Source organism: Sorex fumeus, unplaced genomic scaffold, assembly GCF_029834395.1.
Source record: "Sorex fumeus unplaced genomic scaffold, SorFum_2.1 ptg000035l, whole genome shotgun sequence".
Lineage (NCBI taxonomy): Eukaryota > Metazoa > Chordata > Mammalia > Eulipotyphla > Soricidae > Sorex > Sorex fumeus.
The window spans coordinates 16,091,684-16,108,693 of record NW_026606092.1 but is presented as its reverse complement, the minus strand read 5'-3'; the positions used below and the strand labels follow the sequence as shown (position 1 = coordinate 16,108,693).

The 17,010-nt window shown below is 45.6% G+C and overlaps 1 protein-coding gene across 1 annotated transcript in view; it reads left to right on the top strand.

The window, feature by feature from the left end:
* KIF5C (kinesin family member 5C) overlaps window positions 1-17,010 on the top strand; it is a 200,313-nt gene that overhangs the window by 110,513 nt on the left and 72,790 nt on the right. Inside the window, exons 9-11 of the mRNA XM_056117490.1 lie at window positions 726-830; window positions 1,191-1,339; window positions 16,119-16,267. Of these exons, the coding sequence (XP_055973465.1) occupies window positions 726-830; window positions 1,191-1,339; window positions 16,119-16,267 (403 nt within the window). The remainder of the gene's footprint in view (window positions 1-725; window positions 831-1,190; window positions 1,340-16,118; window positions 16,268-17,010) is intronic.

The following is a 17,010-nucleotide window of genomic DNA, read 5'->3' as shown; positions in this document are numbered from 1 at the left end:
TGTTCCTGTTTTTTTTTTCCTCTAGCATCTGTAAGCTGCTCTCTACCTTGAGCAAATGCTGTAAATATAAAATTGCCAGTAATTGCCGAGCCAAGAAGGAGCCCGGTGAGACCCCCTCTGGCTACAGAGGATAAGAGACAGATTCACAGTACAGTGGGTGCCTTCTAAGTGTCCTTAGTCTCTTCCCTTTGCATAATGCTCCTTTCCCCCTTGCCAGAGAAGTTGAGGAAGAAGCAACACCTAGACAGATTCATTCCCCTTCTGTAGATGCTTGTTCTTCGCCTGAAGTTGGAACTTGAAATGGACTGTATGTGATTGGGACTGTGTTTCCTCTCTTCATTTCCCTCTGGGATGCCCCTGCCCTGGAATTTCTGGTTCTGCCTCCCAGAACACCCCTCGTGCCTTTAGGGGGGGGCCCTTTTTCAGAGCCTGTCTTCTCTGGAGGGATGGCTCCCTGGGGATGCCATGCGGAGTGGCACTGCTTGAGGGATTGCAACCATTGCCGTAACAGAAAGGAAAATGACAGCCAGAGAGAACAAATCCCTAGCCGTGGATACCAGGGAATCTTTTTTTTTTTTTTAAATTAATGTGATTCTTCCTTTCCGTGTCCTCTGTTCTCCAGGAGGATTCACACCCCTCGGCCCCTCGCCCTCCTGTGAATTGGAATTTTCGACTGTAATTTTGCTGCGCCATGCAACTCACTCCTCCTCTCTCTTCTCTGGCAGGTCAGCAAAACTGGTGCCGAGGGAGCCGTTCTCGATGAAGCTAAAAATATCAATAAGTCTTTGTCTGCTCTTGGAAACGTGATCTCGGCCTTGGCAGAGGGAACAGTAAGTGGGCTTGTCTGTGTTGAGTGATAGTAGTGAGAGAACTCACCTTTTGGGTTTGGGCATTTTCTTGCTCCCTCCCCACCATACCCCTCCCTCAGCCTCCCAGGGGTTTGGTGGGGTACAGGACAGCTGCTGGTGGGGGTGGGGGGAGGGGTGGATCCAGTTTGTGAGTGCTGACAGTTCGTTTCCTATGCTCCAAATCTCAGCTGGGAGAGTTTTTGCTTTTGGCCAGACCCAGATGTGGGGCGCCATGTCCTTCTGCATGGCTCTAGGCTTGCGTGTGCCTCACTCCCTGGCCTCTCTGTCATCTCTTGGAATGGGCTGTAGTAGCCAACATCTCCCCCTTCCTGTCTTACACAGAAAACACATGTGCCATACCGAGACAGCAAGATGACGAGGATTCTCCAGGACTCGCTGGGGGGAAACTGCAGAACCACCATCGTTATCTGTTGTTCTCCGTCTGTCTTCAATGAGGCTGAGACCAAGTCAACGCTGATGTTTGGACAAAGGTGGGTGGGCATGGTGGCTCACTGTCTCCTTCCAAGCTGGGCCTTGGACGTCGGGATCTAGGGGGGTGAGCAGTTGACTTCTAAATTGCAGCCACCAGCCAAATATGAGACTTTACTAGATGAGGACAGAGGAATAATTATGTTTTATAATAATGAATGGGAATATTTCAACTAATTGTCTGATAAAAAAAAAACCAGAAAACCAACAACCCCCAAATCATTCTATCTTATTTTAGATGTGTTTTGCCTTTGTGTGTGTGTGTGTGTAGGATTTTTTGGTTTCTTTGTTTTTTTGGGCCACACCCAGCGATGCTCAGGGCTTACTCCTGGCTCTGCATTCAGGAATTACTCCTGGCAGTGTTTGGGGGAACCATATGGGATACTGGAGATTGAACCTGGGTCAGCCGTGTGCGAGGCAAATGCCTCACCCCTTGTACTATCGCTCCAACCCTGGTTCAGAGGATTTTAAGAGGTGGGTAACAGCCCGAACTCCCAGGATCTCTGATCTGTGGCAGTGTTGCTGATGGGGCCCGGCACTGGGACGAAAGGTTGAGTCATGGTATCAACAGGGTATAGGAGCACAGCTCCGCTTGAAGCCTGCGCAGGAAGGCAGAGTGGAAGACAGATGCCGCCTCACTTTGAGAGATGAGCAGATGAGGGCCCTGGTGGCGAGGGTGTGTAATAGATGGGCCACAGGGAAGGCATGTCAGGGTTGGTCTCTACCCTCCTCTCCTTTCCTGCCCCTCCCCCTGCAGCCCCGGGCCTGATCCCCATCAGTTTAGTTTCCTTCTTTTGGGTATCAGCCCTGACACCCCCAGCCCTATTGCTTCAGGGGCTGCTTCCCAAAGGACGCAGGATGCAGAGGACTTAGATGATCAGCTTGTCCTCAGCCCAAAACCTTGAGATTGGCAGGCATCTACAGTCATTCCCTTCCCTTCCCAATCATCCTCTTGTATTTCCCGCTTAAACAAAGTCTTGGTCCCGATTTTTTTTAAAGAAATATTTTCTTTATAATAAATGCATTTGGTGCTAGCTTGTTCTAAGCAGTTTTCAGAGGAAATTGCCGAGACACAAGTTTAAGAAAATTGGGGGGACCAAAGTGGGCAGTGGAGGAAACGAGGCAGGAAAGACAGTCCTGGGGGGAACCCTCTACCCGCCTGCACTCTGGCTGCCTTGTTTGCCAGTGTCTGTTGAGACATTGGGTGCTGCTATCAGCCTGAGAAATGGTTGGAGATGCCTAGACAAAGGGCAGATGATGGAGGGCTTGGTGCCTGGGAACCTGTTAGGGCTTGTTGAAAGCACCTTAACCCCCAGTCACTTCCCCCGCCTGCAACAGAATGTAGAATTACACTGCCGGGCACCTTTGGGATGTCCAAACACCAATTACACGGGAATGTGGCAGAACTGATATATCGTTTAACTGGGTGTGGGTCTTTTACTTCCTCTCAGATCGCTTCCTTCATTAATCACGTCTTGATTAGGTCAGTGGCTGACACTGATATAGCCCATTTTTCTTAAGGGTTACCGGATACCTGAACACCTGTTTGTGGGAATCCTGGGTTCCTCCCATGACCGTCTTTCCTGCCCTGTTTCGTCCACTGCCCACTTGGGGTTCCTCCTATTTTCTTAAACTTATATCTCAGCAATTTCATCTGAAAACTTAGAACAAACTGGCATCAAAAAGCATTTATTATTAAGAAGATATTTCTTTTAAAAAAGTATCAGGGCCAAGAACTTGTTTAAGCAGGTAAGGGCTGGAGCGATAGCACAGCAGGTAGGGCGTCTGCCTTGCATGCAGCCAACATGGCCGACCCGAGTTCGATTCCTCCGCCCCTCTCGGAGAGCCCGGCAAGCTACCGACGAGAGTATTCGATATGCCAGACACAGTAACAACAAAGTCTCCAATGGAGACGTTACTGGGCCCGCTCGAGCAAATCGATGATCAACGGGAGGGCCTTTACTTTACTTTTACAACTGAACCCATTTTGATCCGTGGCACCTCACGTGTTCCTCTGAGCACTGCCAAGTGTGATCCTGAGTGTGGAACCAGGAGCAAACCCCAAACACAGCCAGAAATGGCTGGCAAATGTGGCCCCCTCCCCCACAATTTTTATTTGCAAGATCCTGGGATGGCTTGATGATAGAAGTACCTGCTTGCAACTATCAGGCCACTAGCTTGATCCCTGGTGTTACCTGCATTCCTGAAGTCCTGACAGTTCTGCTTTTGGGGATCGCAGTACTGTACCAGAGTACTATCTGGGATACCACCGTTGAATATGTGCAAGATTTGCAGCTAAACTTCAGCAGGCTCAACCACCAGGATGTGCATTAGCACCAGAGCTCATGAGTGGCTCTTGGTAAGCGTGTGTGTGTGTGTGTGTGTGTGTGTGTGTGTGTGTGTGTGTGTGTGTGTGTGTAAGGACCACAATTAAAGTGTGCTGTCCCAGTGACCTTGGAGCTGGGTGTTCTCTGCAGAGCACAGAGTCAGGAGTAAACCCTGAATGCAGCCGGAGTATGGCCCCCCAAACAGCGCGAACAAAAATCAAAGGAACTCTGCCAATAATTGGGATTCCAGGAAATTCAGAGTTTGTTAAGTGGTACTTTCCAATAAAGGTGATCATCTATATCACTGAGTTCCTGGCCCCACGAGGGCAGACTTAGTCCGCGTCACAGATAACACCATCCCTCCCAACACCCAGGACAGCGGGAACATAGTTGTGGGGGCGCAGTAAGCGGCGGCCTGTGCAGAGAATGCAGCGACCGGCCTGTTGTGTGGGATTCTTTGCAGCTCCGTGGCGGCTGCTGAGCTGTGATGCCGTTATGTGCAGTTTAGTTGGTTTTAGATCTGGTTTGTTTTCCTGCCTCTAATTAGAAATGTGTAAGCTTTTGTTCCCTTCCCTTTATCTCCTAGTTAATGGATTCTTCAAGGACATCAAGCCTCTCAGAGGAGCCAGTACCTGCTTTATTGTTAGACAGACGCATTGAGCCCAATTACACAGCAGACACGAGGCTGAACATCGGATTAGACATGGTATCTGATAGCTAATGAGATTAAGCACTTTGAACTCCGAGAGGACTGCCAGGCAGATCCCGAACTCGGTGTAACTAACGCCGTGTTCATTATATTCTTGTTGCAGGGCTGGTCGGACCTCAGGGCAGCGCGAGGGGCCTCTGTCATTCCTATATGATTCTTTCAAGGAGATGGAAAAAACTCATGTTTGTTGCTAGTTATTCTGTGTTGACACCCAGGATAAAACAATAGCCGGTTCTTTGAAGCCATAGAAACATGTTACCGTCTGCAGGTGCCCGAGGGCAACTAAACAACCTGATGCTCCTTAGGGTGCTAGATCAGGTGCTGGGATTGGAAAAAAAGAATCACTAGGTCTGTTCCTTGGTTTCTGTCGTGAATACTGGCTCTTTTGTTCAGTCTTGCTTGTCTCCTACGGTCCTCTGAGTCGCCATCTTTGTGCGAGCAAAAAAGTAGAAGCATCTATCCGCTGTGTGCTCAAAGGGCTTTTTAATCGAGTCACGGAGACAAGTCTTGTATTTCTAGGCAACAGAAACCAAAGCTGAACATCAGACACACTGAGCAGTTCCGTGCTTAAGGGTCAGGGTCTTCCTTCATATGAGATAATCCATTCATTGATTTCTTCTTCCTGGCTTTCCATGTGTGATTCCTTAGTTTTTAATTGATCTTCCAGTGACGTGCTTTCATAACATGATTCAAAAAGAACTTTTGTAGTTTTTTTTTTAATACATGAACTCAAGTCACCCAATTATCCTGGAAGCCTATTTAATCACACCTTGATTTAATGTGGTAATAAAGGCAAAAGGAGCCCCAGGGGGCAGAGTCGCTGTTGGCTGCTGGAATCAGCACATCTCTGGGCATGAAGGGTTTTGATTGGTCCAGCATGAATAATTCAGAGGTTTTATTCGTAAGTTGAATGAGGAAGGAGAATTGATATTTCAGGAAAAGTGATGTTCTTCTTTTCCTGTCAGGCACTTTATAAAATGCTATCTAGTGCTCAGTTTCATGGAGGCTGAATTCAGCAGAGCTTAAAGCCTCTGATCTGCATGCCAAAAGCCTCTTCAGAGCTGGAGCAAATTGCCGTTAGGGTAAGAGCGAGCACTTTCAGCCTAGGGACACACTTTGCCACACATTTGACATAAAAAAAAGGGACACTCCCCAATCACATCTCTGGGAAGACCTTTTGCTGAAACACCAGTAGTGCTAAATTTATTCATTGTTGTTATTTGTTTGGGGAGGTCATACCAGCAGTGCCCAGGGGTTACTCCTGGGTCTCTATTCAGGGGTCACCTCTGGCTCTGTGCTCAGGGGTCACTCCTAGAAGTGCTCAAGAGTTCATGTGCGCCATTTGCAAGGCAAATGTCCTGTACTGTTCATCGGGTTCCCACCAACCAAGATTAATTTTTTTGCTCTTGGAGGGAGACTGTGACTGACAGAAGAATCTTGTCAAATCTTTATTTAATTTAACTTTTTCTTTTTATGTTTCCAAGAAGACTTAGAGGTTTTTCAAAAGAAAATCTTGAAAGCTTTTAATTTCTCTTTCCCTTCAATCTGCTCTCCACCCCCTTCTCCTATGTCCCCCCAAGCGGAGGAATGGATGGAAGGGGAAATGGGATGGTGCTTGTCAGCATCCTGCTTCTCTGGGCAGCAGGTACTCACTCGAGTTGGGACCCGGGACTCTCCCATGAGGAAGGTCGGCCAGCTCTGTGGTTAGCTTGGTCAGGTGGTATTGGCTCTTCACTGTGTCAAACACTAACCTAGAGATGCCTTCTGCGGATGTGGTTAGTAACATTTAACACCAGTTGGCTCTATGTAAAACATATTACCCTTGCTAGTAGGTGGGGTAGGGGTGGGGAGTTGGGACAAGGGCATGCAGTTGAAGACAACTTTAAGAGCAGAAGCGTTCTTCCTGGAGGAAAAACAGATGGTTTGAAGACTGCATGATCAGTTCTTGGCAGAGTTTCCAAATTGCTGGTCTATCACAGGACAGACTCTCATAAGGAGATGGCTCAGACAGAAAAGACAAGTGCTGGACACAGTTCACTGAAGAGAGGAAAGAGGACTCCACCTCCTGCCCACACACATTCTGTTTTCTGTCCCAGAACCTCTCTGTCTCTGTCTTTCTGAACCTGCAGTTTACGCAATCTGAAGGACACACCCAGCCATCCCAAACTGCCCAGTGTGTGTCCCTGTACCACACTTCAGCCCACATAGAACCACTCTCACGCATCACATCATTTAGCATTTGAGTTGAGTCCTTGGTGAAGAGAGGCGGTGCCTTGGAACGCCCTGTTTCCATCCCTTTGCAACCTGATAAATCCCAGCCCTACCTACTTCCTCAAGAGTTTCCCTGTGCTCGAAAATTCGAGCAAAACATAATGCCCCAAATTAAAGAGAGAATATTGGGAAATTGTCTGCCATAGAGACAGGGTATGGACTGGGAGGTGGGTGGTGGAAAATGTGCACTGGTGGAGGGATGGGTGTTCCATCATTGTATGGCTGAATCTCAAACGTGAAAGCTTTGTAACTCCATCTCACAATGATACAATTAAAAAAAAAAGTAATGTGGAATTCATGCCCAGTTCAATCAACTTTATCAATGGCTGAACAAATAGCAGTACTCCTACATTATTAAAAAAAAAAAAAAAAGAGTTTCCCTGTGTTCATTCTTTCTGGCGAGAGTTAGTTCTAAAGGATAGGAAATTCTTTTTTTTTTCCTTTTTTTGTAGGAGTACTGCTATTTATTCAGCCACTGATTAGCTGATTGAATTGTGCATGAACTCCACCTTACTTTTTTTTTTCTTTTTCCATTTTGTATAATTTTATTTATTGAATCACTGTGAGAGCAGTTACAAAGCTTTTGGGTCTAAGTCTCAGTCATACAATGAAACACCCGTACCTTCACCAGTGCCCATTCTCCACCACCAAAAATCCCAGTATACCCCCATCCCACCCCTCCCCCTGCCTGTGGGGCAGATGATTTCTACATTACTCTCTCTCTACTTTGATCACATTCACTATTTCGACACCAGACCCACCATTATTTAAGATTTTACCCCAACACTACTGAGAGTATTCGATATGCCAAACACAGTAACAACAAAGTCTCAAATGGAGATGTTACTGGGCCCGCTCGAGCAACTTGATGATCAACGGGAGGGCCTTTACCTTTACCTTTACCTTACCCCAACACTCAAATCTGCTGAAAAGGCAACAATAGACAATTTGTGTTCTATTGCTGGTTATGAATAACATTATGATGTTGTGTGGCTGCAGTAGGGCCATGTGGTTTTGAAGTTCTGAAATTTTAACACTTAAATCTGGAGGGATTTCTGCCAAAAGCCACTGGGTTTAGAGATCTGCTCCTGAGTCTCTGGGATCATGGCCGTTGAGCAGCTTGATGAGGAGCCAAAGAGGCCATTTGTGGGCAATGACTTGGGGTCTCATTGGGGTGGGGAGGACAGGCCCGGCTCCACCTCCCCCCCATCCCGTGAGACCCAACAAGTTTCGTCACTGCGGGCCCAAGCCTGACTGTCCAATGGCCTCTGGAGGATGACAGCCACCAAGTCGCCAAGAGGGAGCAGGCGGAGGGACAGCACCCATTCCCCCCTGGGGTGGCCCGGCGACAGTAACCTACTGCGGGGTCCGGACACATTTCTGATAAAAGCCGCTGGGTTTCGAGATGTTTCTGAGTCTCTGGGATCAAGGCCATTGAGCAGCTTGATGAGGAGCCAGAGAGGCCATTTGTGGGCGATGACTTGGGGTCTCGTTAGGGTGGGGAGGACAGGCCCGGCTCCACCTCCCCCCCATCCCGTGAGGATGACAGCCATCAAGTCGCCAAGAGGCGGAGGGACAACACCCTTTCCTCCCTGGGGTGGCCCGGCGACAGTAACCTACTGCGGGGTCCGGATGCATTTCTGCCAAATGCCACTGGGTTTTGAGATTTGTTTCTGAGTCTCTGGGATCATGGCCGTTAAGCAGCTTGATCAGGAGCCAGAGAGGCCATTCGTGGGCGATGACTTGGGGTCTCGTTGGGGTGGGGAGGACAAGCCCGGCTCCACCCTCATCCCGTGAGGCCCTGTGTGTCTCGTCACTGGGGGCCCAAATGTGACTATCCAGTGGCCTCAGACGGATGGCAGCCACTGGGCCGCCAGGGGGAGTAGGCCAAGGCATGAAACCTATTCCCACCTGGGTTGGCCCAGCACCGGTAGCCTACTGCAGAGACCAGACGCATTTCTACCTAAAGCCACTGGGTTCTGAGATTCGTTTCTGAGTCTCTGGGATCATGTCCATTAAGCAGTTCAATCAGGAACCAAAGAGGCCTTGCCTCCAATTATATAGCTGAGCCGGAGGTGGTTTGTGGGTGTGTTTCCCACATACCTAACTTTTGGCCGTTTACTTTCTTGGCAAACTTTGCCCCAAGTTTTTGGGGTCTGGCCAAAGGCACAGCAGCAATTTTGGAGTATCTGGAAGTCTGAAGGCGCCATGAGGCTGCTGATGCACTCGCCTCACAGGTACAGATTGACCTGCTGGCAGCACCATACCCCCAAGGATAGGAAATTCTTAAGGAAAAAGGTGGGAAGTTTGTGTTGGTATGAAAAACGTTCAGATGGTATAGGTTCAGTTTCCTTTTACTCCAGATCTCTTACAGGAATGAGGATTGAGACACTGTTGGTTTAAACATGTAGGTAGGGGAGCTGTTCTATTAAAAATTGTAAAGCTCCAGGCACAGAAATTCAATAAATCTTAAGAACTTTTAATAACTCTGGTTTATTTCATCATCCAGATATCGTTCTTTTTGTTTCCTGACTCGATTGTTTCTGTCAGTTTATTTCTCTTAACTTTTTTGATGGCATATCATACCTTTGTTGGGTCCATGAACTTCAGCATGTAATACAGTAAACTTCTACTAAGTAGATATGTCTGTACACACAGAACTACCGCTCAGGACCTTAGAGACCTTTCTTGTACACTTTCCAAATCAATACTCAACTCTCGAGGGTGTCATTCTGGCAAAATAGATCACTATGATCTATCCTTGAACTTTATGTAAAAAAGATCATTTAGTACTGCTTTGTATTTGGCTTCCCTTGTGTAACATTGTATCTGAAATTTTGTATGTATAGTCCACTGTCCTCCCGTGATTTGCTCAAGCGGACCCAGTAAAGTCTCCATTGTGAGACTTGTTACTGTGTTTGGCATATTGAATACATCACGGGTAGCTTGCTAGGCTTCACCATGCAGGCGAGATACTTTCGGTAGCTTGCCGGGCTCTCCGAGACGGGTGGAGGAATTGAACCCTGGTCGGCTGGGTTGACCGCGTGCAAGGCAAATGCCCTATCCGCTGGGCTATCGCTCCAGCCCATTATGTATAGTAGTGGTTTGCATTTCATAGCATACTGTTGTAAGAATATAGCACATATTCATTATATTGTTGATGGATATTTGTATTATTTTAAGTATGGAGCTACATAAGGGATATTTTTGTGATACTGGTTGTCATTTCTTTTGGTGAACATTATTCTTCTGTTGGGTGCATACTTAGGAGTAGAATTGCCAGCTTATAAGATATGAGCTATTCAGATTTAATAGTACTTAAGAGTTTTTCTTCTTTATTTTTATTTATTTATTTGGGAATTTGGGACGTGGCAGTGCTCAGGGTTATTTCTGACTCTGCTTAGGAGTGGCCCTTGGCAAGGTCTGAGAGACCAAGTGGTGCTAAGGATTGAATCAGGTTCAGCTGCATGCAAAGCTGCACCTTACCTCCGGTACTGTTTCTTTGCCTCACAGGAGAGTTTTTTAAAAATAATGCCTGGAGTAATTGACACGCTCTTGTAGCACCTGAGCACTATGATCTCTGCACATCATTAACACTTGGTAAAAGTTAAAACTTTCAGCCTGTTAAAACTTTTAGTGTGTGAAGGTATCTCATTGCTGTTTTGTTTCTTACTTCTAGATTTTAAAGAATTCTTTTTTGGTGATGGTACTTTTATAAAGTGTTTTTCAAATCTTTTTTTTTGGTTTGCTTTTTGTTTTGGAGCTATATCTAGCAGTGCTCAGGGCTTACTCCTGGCTTTGTGCTCCGAGATCACTCTGGTGCTCAGGGATGACAAGGATTGAACCTGATTCGGCTGCATGCAAGGCAAGTGCCCTACCTGCTGCACGATCACTTCAGCCTTTAGTCTTTCAAATCTTTGCCCAGTTGCTTTACAGGTTGCTTGTGTTTTGCACATTAATTTGTAGGAGTTGGTTAAAGTTTACATTCTTATTATTTAGAATGTTGGTTTTTAATAGATATTTTTAAATTTTATTTATTTGGTTTTTGGCCCACACCCAGTGGTGCTCAGGGCTTACTTTGGGCTCTGTGCTCAGGGATCACTTCTGCCAAGGCTTGGGGAACCATATGTGGGTCTGGAGGATTGAACTTGGGTTGACCATTTGCAAGGTAAGCACCTACCTTCTGTACTATTGCTCCAGCCCAGTTTTTTTCAATGTTAACAGAGTGCCAGATTTACCTTTTAAGTTCTGTTTAAGAAATCCTTGCCTAGTCCAGGCCTTGAAGAAATTTTCCAGTTTCATTCTAAAGAGTGCATTTTTTTACTTTTAACGTTTATGTATATTATTCATCACTAAAATTTTTCATTGGTATTGTGAAGTGGATGAAAGTCACTCCCTCTGCCTTATCATTCTTTTCCCCCTTCTTCTGTGAAGACCCCTGTGCTGAAAATAAGATGACTGAAGAGCTGAGAGTCTGATTCTAGATTTTTCTATTTTTGGCTTGGGGCCATACTCAATGGATGGTGCTCAGGGCTTACTCCTGACTTTGTGCTTAGGGATCACTCCTGGTGGTCTTGGAGCCATGTGGAGTGCCGGGGATCAGACTCGGGTTAGCTATGTACAAGGAAAGCACCTTACCTGCTCTGCCGTCACTCTAGATTTTTTAGTTTGTTTTATTCCAATTTTTCTGGGCTCTTTAGTATTATTCTATTTTTTGTTTTATTTTTCAGAAAGTAGGAAAGTTTATTGAAAAACAGAAGAGAAGGAAAGGACAAAGGACACCCCCCCGACACCACTACCCCCAACAAGTGTGGGAAGGAACTTAATATAGGACTAAATTCATTTTTGAATTTGAATTGGCCCTCCCGTTGATCATCGATTTGCTCGAGCGGGCCCAGTAACGTCTCCATTGGAGACTTTGTTGTTACTGTGTTTGGCATATCGAACACGTCACGGGGAGCTTGCCAGGCTCTGCCGTGCGGGCGAGATACTCTCGGTAGCTTGCCGGGCTCTCCGAGAGGGGCGGAGGAATCGAACTCGGGTTGGCCATGTTGGCTGCGTGCAAGGCAAACACCCTACCCGCTGTGCTATCGCTCCAGCCCTACTCTACAAAATTAGAGTTTTACTATTTTCAGCAATTTTTTAAAAATTTATTTTTATTTTATTATTTTCGAAGGGAGCTTTGCACCATACCCAGTGGTGTTCAGGGGTCACTCCTAACTTTGTGCTCCGGAATCACTCCTAGTGGTGCTCAGGGGACTTTGTGGTGCTGGAATCGAATCACGCAAGGCAATTACCTATCCCTGCACTCTCTCTCTGACTCTAGTCAGTTTTAATTATCGTGGCTTTAAAGTTCTGTTGCTGTTCATCCTTTTTTGTTCTTCAAAACTGCCTTTATCCTGTTTAGCTTTTCTTCATTTCTTATCAACTTCACAGTCTGTCAGTTTCTATATATACAGGCAAACTTCTCTTTGGTTTTATCTTAGAATATCTTATTCTACGGCAAAATTTGGGAGAATTACCCTCCTCCCCTATCAGTGTTTGCTGATTTCTTCATTTTCTTTGGTACCAAAAGAGGCTGAATGCTGTGCTCAGTTGGAGATGCTGTGGCTTTCCAAACTGTTGTTGTGAGCTCCAAATGGGAGTCGGGTTCCAGATTTTCCATTTGCTCCTCTGGATTGTTGTTTTTGTTTTGTTTTGTTTTGCCATATTTAGTTTGTAACCTACTGCGGTGACCATGTGGACAATCGCAACATCCCTTCTGGCCAACTGACTTTTGGTCTCTGACTTCGGCAAGATTTGACCATTGGCCACAAATTATGGATAGTTAGTCAGAAGGTTAATATATGAATTTTTTGACCTCCTTCTTTGCAGAGTCACTTGAGTTTTCCATGTCCCTAGACTAAATAGCTCCCACTGGTTCTCTTCCAACCTGATAGCTCCTCTATCACTAATGTGAAGTATGCATTATCCTTGTTATTTCCCAACAACCTTCACCTGCCCTTGTCAAAGTCTTCCCAGTATATTCAGTGTGAGTGCACCATCTATTTCTTGCCTGAACCACGGTAATTACAGAAAAAGAATTTTCTGGACAGCTTAAGAGAACTTTGAGACTGAGAACCAGTTACACCAACCATAAACTTTCTGGGACTCTCATAAAACCATACTTCTGGCCAAGTGTGCCTGAGTTATCATGGAGGCTCTGACCTTCTCTTCATGGTGTCACTGGAGGCTATCAAGAGACTCTTTATGATCAAAAAAGTAAGATGAGTAGCCTCAGAGCATAAGCCTTGTTCTCAGTTGAAAATGGATGCAGCCATGTTTATATTTGTGCCTGAGAAATATCCACACTACTGACTGAGGATGTTAGAAGCCTATGCGAGAGTGTCACACTGGCAGAGACTCTAAAGTAGCAATAAAATTGCTGCTATTTGAAAAATGGGAGCTGAAGCACTTTGTAGGACAGCAGCCTTCAGCTACAGCAAATGAGGGAGAATTACACTAATTCTTAAGTGGAGTGTTAGACTGAAGTCGTTTAACTCCTCTGATGACAGTTGGGTTATTTAGTTGTCTGCTCTAGGGATTAAGTTTTGGAATGGCATCTGTAGTGCTGGTGAGGACTGCTGAATTTCTTTCACTGAAATAGAAACCGTGTCCAAAATATCGTTTGATGACAACAGTTATAAACTTGAATCACACATCAGATAATGCCGGCAAATATGACAGTACAAGAACAAGTGGGAGTTGAAAATGAAAAAATCCAATAGCTAAAAAGAACAAGGTATCACATTTTCAAATGAAATTTTATTTTTAATCTTAAAAAATAAGTAAGAAGGCTGGGGATGTGGCTCAGTGGCAGGGCATGTGCCTTGTTTGTGTGAAGCCCTGAGTTCAGTTCTTGACACACAACAAAATATAAGGTTAAGTCTAAGTGGAATTCTGCCATAGTTCCTTTTCTTGACCTTTGAGTTGGATGAGTCTGCCTTTGTGTTCATTTCTGTCTGTAGCTAGGTAAAGCATGTCATTTTAGCAGCCATTATAACTTCCACCACCTTGTTTTACTTCAGTGCTTCATGAGTCACGGCACAAACATGCATTATGTACCTCTGTCTCTCTCTCTCATACACACCACACACACACACACACACACACACACACACACTCACACATTGCCCAGAGGTCACTTCATCTTTTTACAGAAAGTTGCAGAATGGGGCCCACTTTACATGTTAGCTCGTCTCACCCATTTTGGAAATAAATTATGTTGAAGAGATAGATCTTCAGTTTCTGATTTTTCTTGAAAACCAGAATGATTTTTAAAACTCTGGGCTGCCACTCTTCCCTGGAGATAGTTGGCTCTCATGGGGGCAAGTCTCAGTTGGGAGCTGTGACTTCACCTGACCAGCCTCACTCAGTTACGTGATCCGCTTCCAGCTGCATGAGCTAACACATGTTGGATACATCAGGGATGATTCTTGGGATCAAATGCTTGAAAAACTCAGTTACTTCCGTCTGTATATTAATGGTATGGCAAAATGCAGGAAGCCAGGGATCTTGTCCTATAGGTTTTGAATTTCATGATGATTGATTGGTGGATTGAATAGAAGGAAACTCTTCTTTGGGTCATAAATCTGACTGGGTATTCAAGATGCTTAAAAGAGGGTGCAGAGCCCTTTTGGAAAACAGTATGGATGATTCTCAAAAAATTAGAAATTGAGCTCCCATTTGACCCAGCAATACCACTCTTGGGAATATATCCCAGAGAGGCAAAAAAGTATAGTCGAAGTGACATCTGCACTTGTTTCTTTACAATAATAACCAGAATCTGGAAAAAACCTGAGTGCCTGAGAACAGATGACTAGTTAAAGAAACTTTGGTACATTTACACAATGGAGTACTAGGTAGCTGTTAGAAAAGATGAAGTCATGAAATTTACATACAAATGGTACTACATGGAAAGTATCATGTTAAGCAAAATGAGTCAGAAAGAGAGGGTAGACATAGAAAGATTGCATTCATCTGGGGAACATAAAGTAACAAAATATGAGATTAATACCCAAGAATAGCTGAGATCAGCACCAGGAGGATTACTCCATAGCTTAGTGGCCAGTCGGGCATTCTAGAGGAAAGGGCAGCTCAGATAGAGAAGGGAACACCAAATAAAGGGTGTTTGGAGGATCCTCCCAGGAGGGGAGATGCATGTCGAAAGTGGACTATGGACTGAACATGTTTGCCACTCAATGCCTCTTTTGCAGACCACAACACCCAAAAGGAGAGAGAGAACAAAAGGGAATGCCCTGTCACAGAGGCAGGGTGGGATGGGAGGATGGGGGGGGGTGGGTGGGAGAGATACTGGGACCTGTGATGGTGGAAAATGGGCACTGGTGGAGGGATGGGTACTTGATCATTGTATAACCGAAACCCAAGCACAAAAATTTGTATATCTACAACTGTACCTCATGGTGTTTCACTAATAAAAATTAAAAAAAAAAAAAAGAGGGTGCGGAAAACTAACTATAAGTCGGGACTGAGAACCTCGGCTGAGAGAGGGACTAGAGAAAAATTGTCTCTAGAAAATTCTAGAAGAATTGCCTCTGTGAGACAGTTCAAATGAAAATCCATCAGATTCAGAGACTGGCAGGAGATGATGGGAAAAGGGACAAGATGAGTTTGGAGCGGAAAAGGAGCTGTGCCTTTAACATAGGTTTCAGGAGGACTGGTCAGCGGGTGGAAGTTAGTCACAGGTGTGTGAGGGCAAAGGGCAGTTAGGATAGAGGAGGGACAGGAATGTCAATGATTAAAAAATGATCACTCTGGACAAGAACTGAGTGCTTAAAGTAGGTAAAGAGATATATGTGATACCCTTTCAGTATCTGTATTGCAAACCATAATGCCCAAAGAAAAGTGCCTGCCATAGAGGCGGGGGAGGAGGATGCGGGAGGGACACAACTAGGGATACTGGGGGTGGGAAATGCACACTGGTAAAGGGACATGTAGGAACAGGTGTTGGAACATTATATGACTGAAGCCTGGTCATTAACAACTTTGTAATTGTGTATCTCACTGTGATTCAATTAGCAAATATTTTAAAAGTAAAAGAAAAGGGGTTGGAGCAGTAGCACAGTGGGTAGGGCGTTTGCCTTGCACGCGGCCACCTGGGTTCGATTCCTCTGCCCCCCTTGGAGAGCCTGGCAAACTCCCTGGTGCGTATTTGATATGCCAAAAATAGTAACAAGTCTCACAAAATATATGTAATAATGCACATATAATAACTAATTTATATATAGTAAAATACATTGATTAAAAATGTATAGACAGGCTGGTAGGTAAAGGTCCCCAGACCCTTTTGTTCCCCCCCCCCCCCCCCGGCCCAATCTCTTGATATGCAAAGAATTTGAAGCTTTATTTAGGGTCATCATTTAGCTAATGCTCATAGCCATGCTGAGAACATCCCCTTGATGTTTGTGACCACAGGGCCAAGACCATCAAGAACACAGTGTCTGTGAACCTGGAACTGACAGCGGAAGAATGGAAGAAGAAATACGAAAAAGAGAAAGAGAAGAATAAGACTTTGAAAAACGTGATCCAGCATCTGGAGATGGAACTGAACCGATGGAGAAACGGTAAGGGAGGTTCTCTTCACAGCGCTTTCCTCTTCCTCCTCCTCTGGTTGTTGGCATCTGGGAGCTGGTCGCGGTGGAAGATGGCAGAACTCAGTCAGCCTGGTGACAGCCCCCGAGAGCAACCTCAGCTTTCTCCTTCCCGGGCACAGCTCCCGCCCGCTCACCTCACAGGTCATATGGCTGCGTGGGCCAGTTGACTGCATTAATTCCCAGTGAGATAGCCTCTCTCCTCTCCCATAGTTCGCACTCTGGTAGGCAAGTTTGAGGCTTTGAGTGCCATGCCCGAGACTTGGGCCCAGATTGCCTTTATTTAATTTAATTAATTAATTAATTAATTTTGCTTTTTGGGTTACATCCGGCGATGCTCAGGGGTTACTCCTAGCTCTGCACTCTGGAATCACTCCTGGCGGTGCTCGAGGGACCATATGGGATGCTGGGAATCGAACCTGGGTCAGCTGTGTGCAAGGCAAATGCCCTATCTGCTGTGCTATCGCTCCAGCCCCTTGTCTTTATTTTTTTGGTCACACTTGGCAATGCTCAGGACCTACTCCTGGCTTTGCGCTCCGGGATCACTCCTGCCAGTGCTCAGAGGACCATATGGGGTGTTGGATATCCAACCTGGGTTGGCTTCATGCGAAACAAGTGCCTTGCATATCTTTCCTGTCGCTCTGGCCCCTCAGGCTGCTTTTGCTGCCAGGAAAAATGTCATTCTTTCCCCAGTGGATGTGATCACTCATCACACA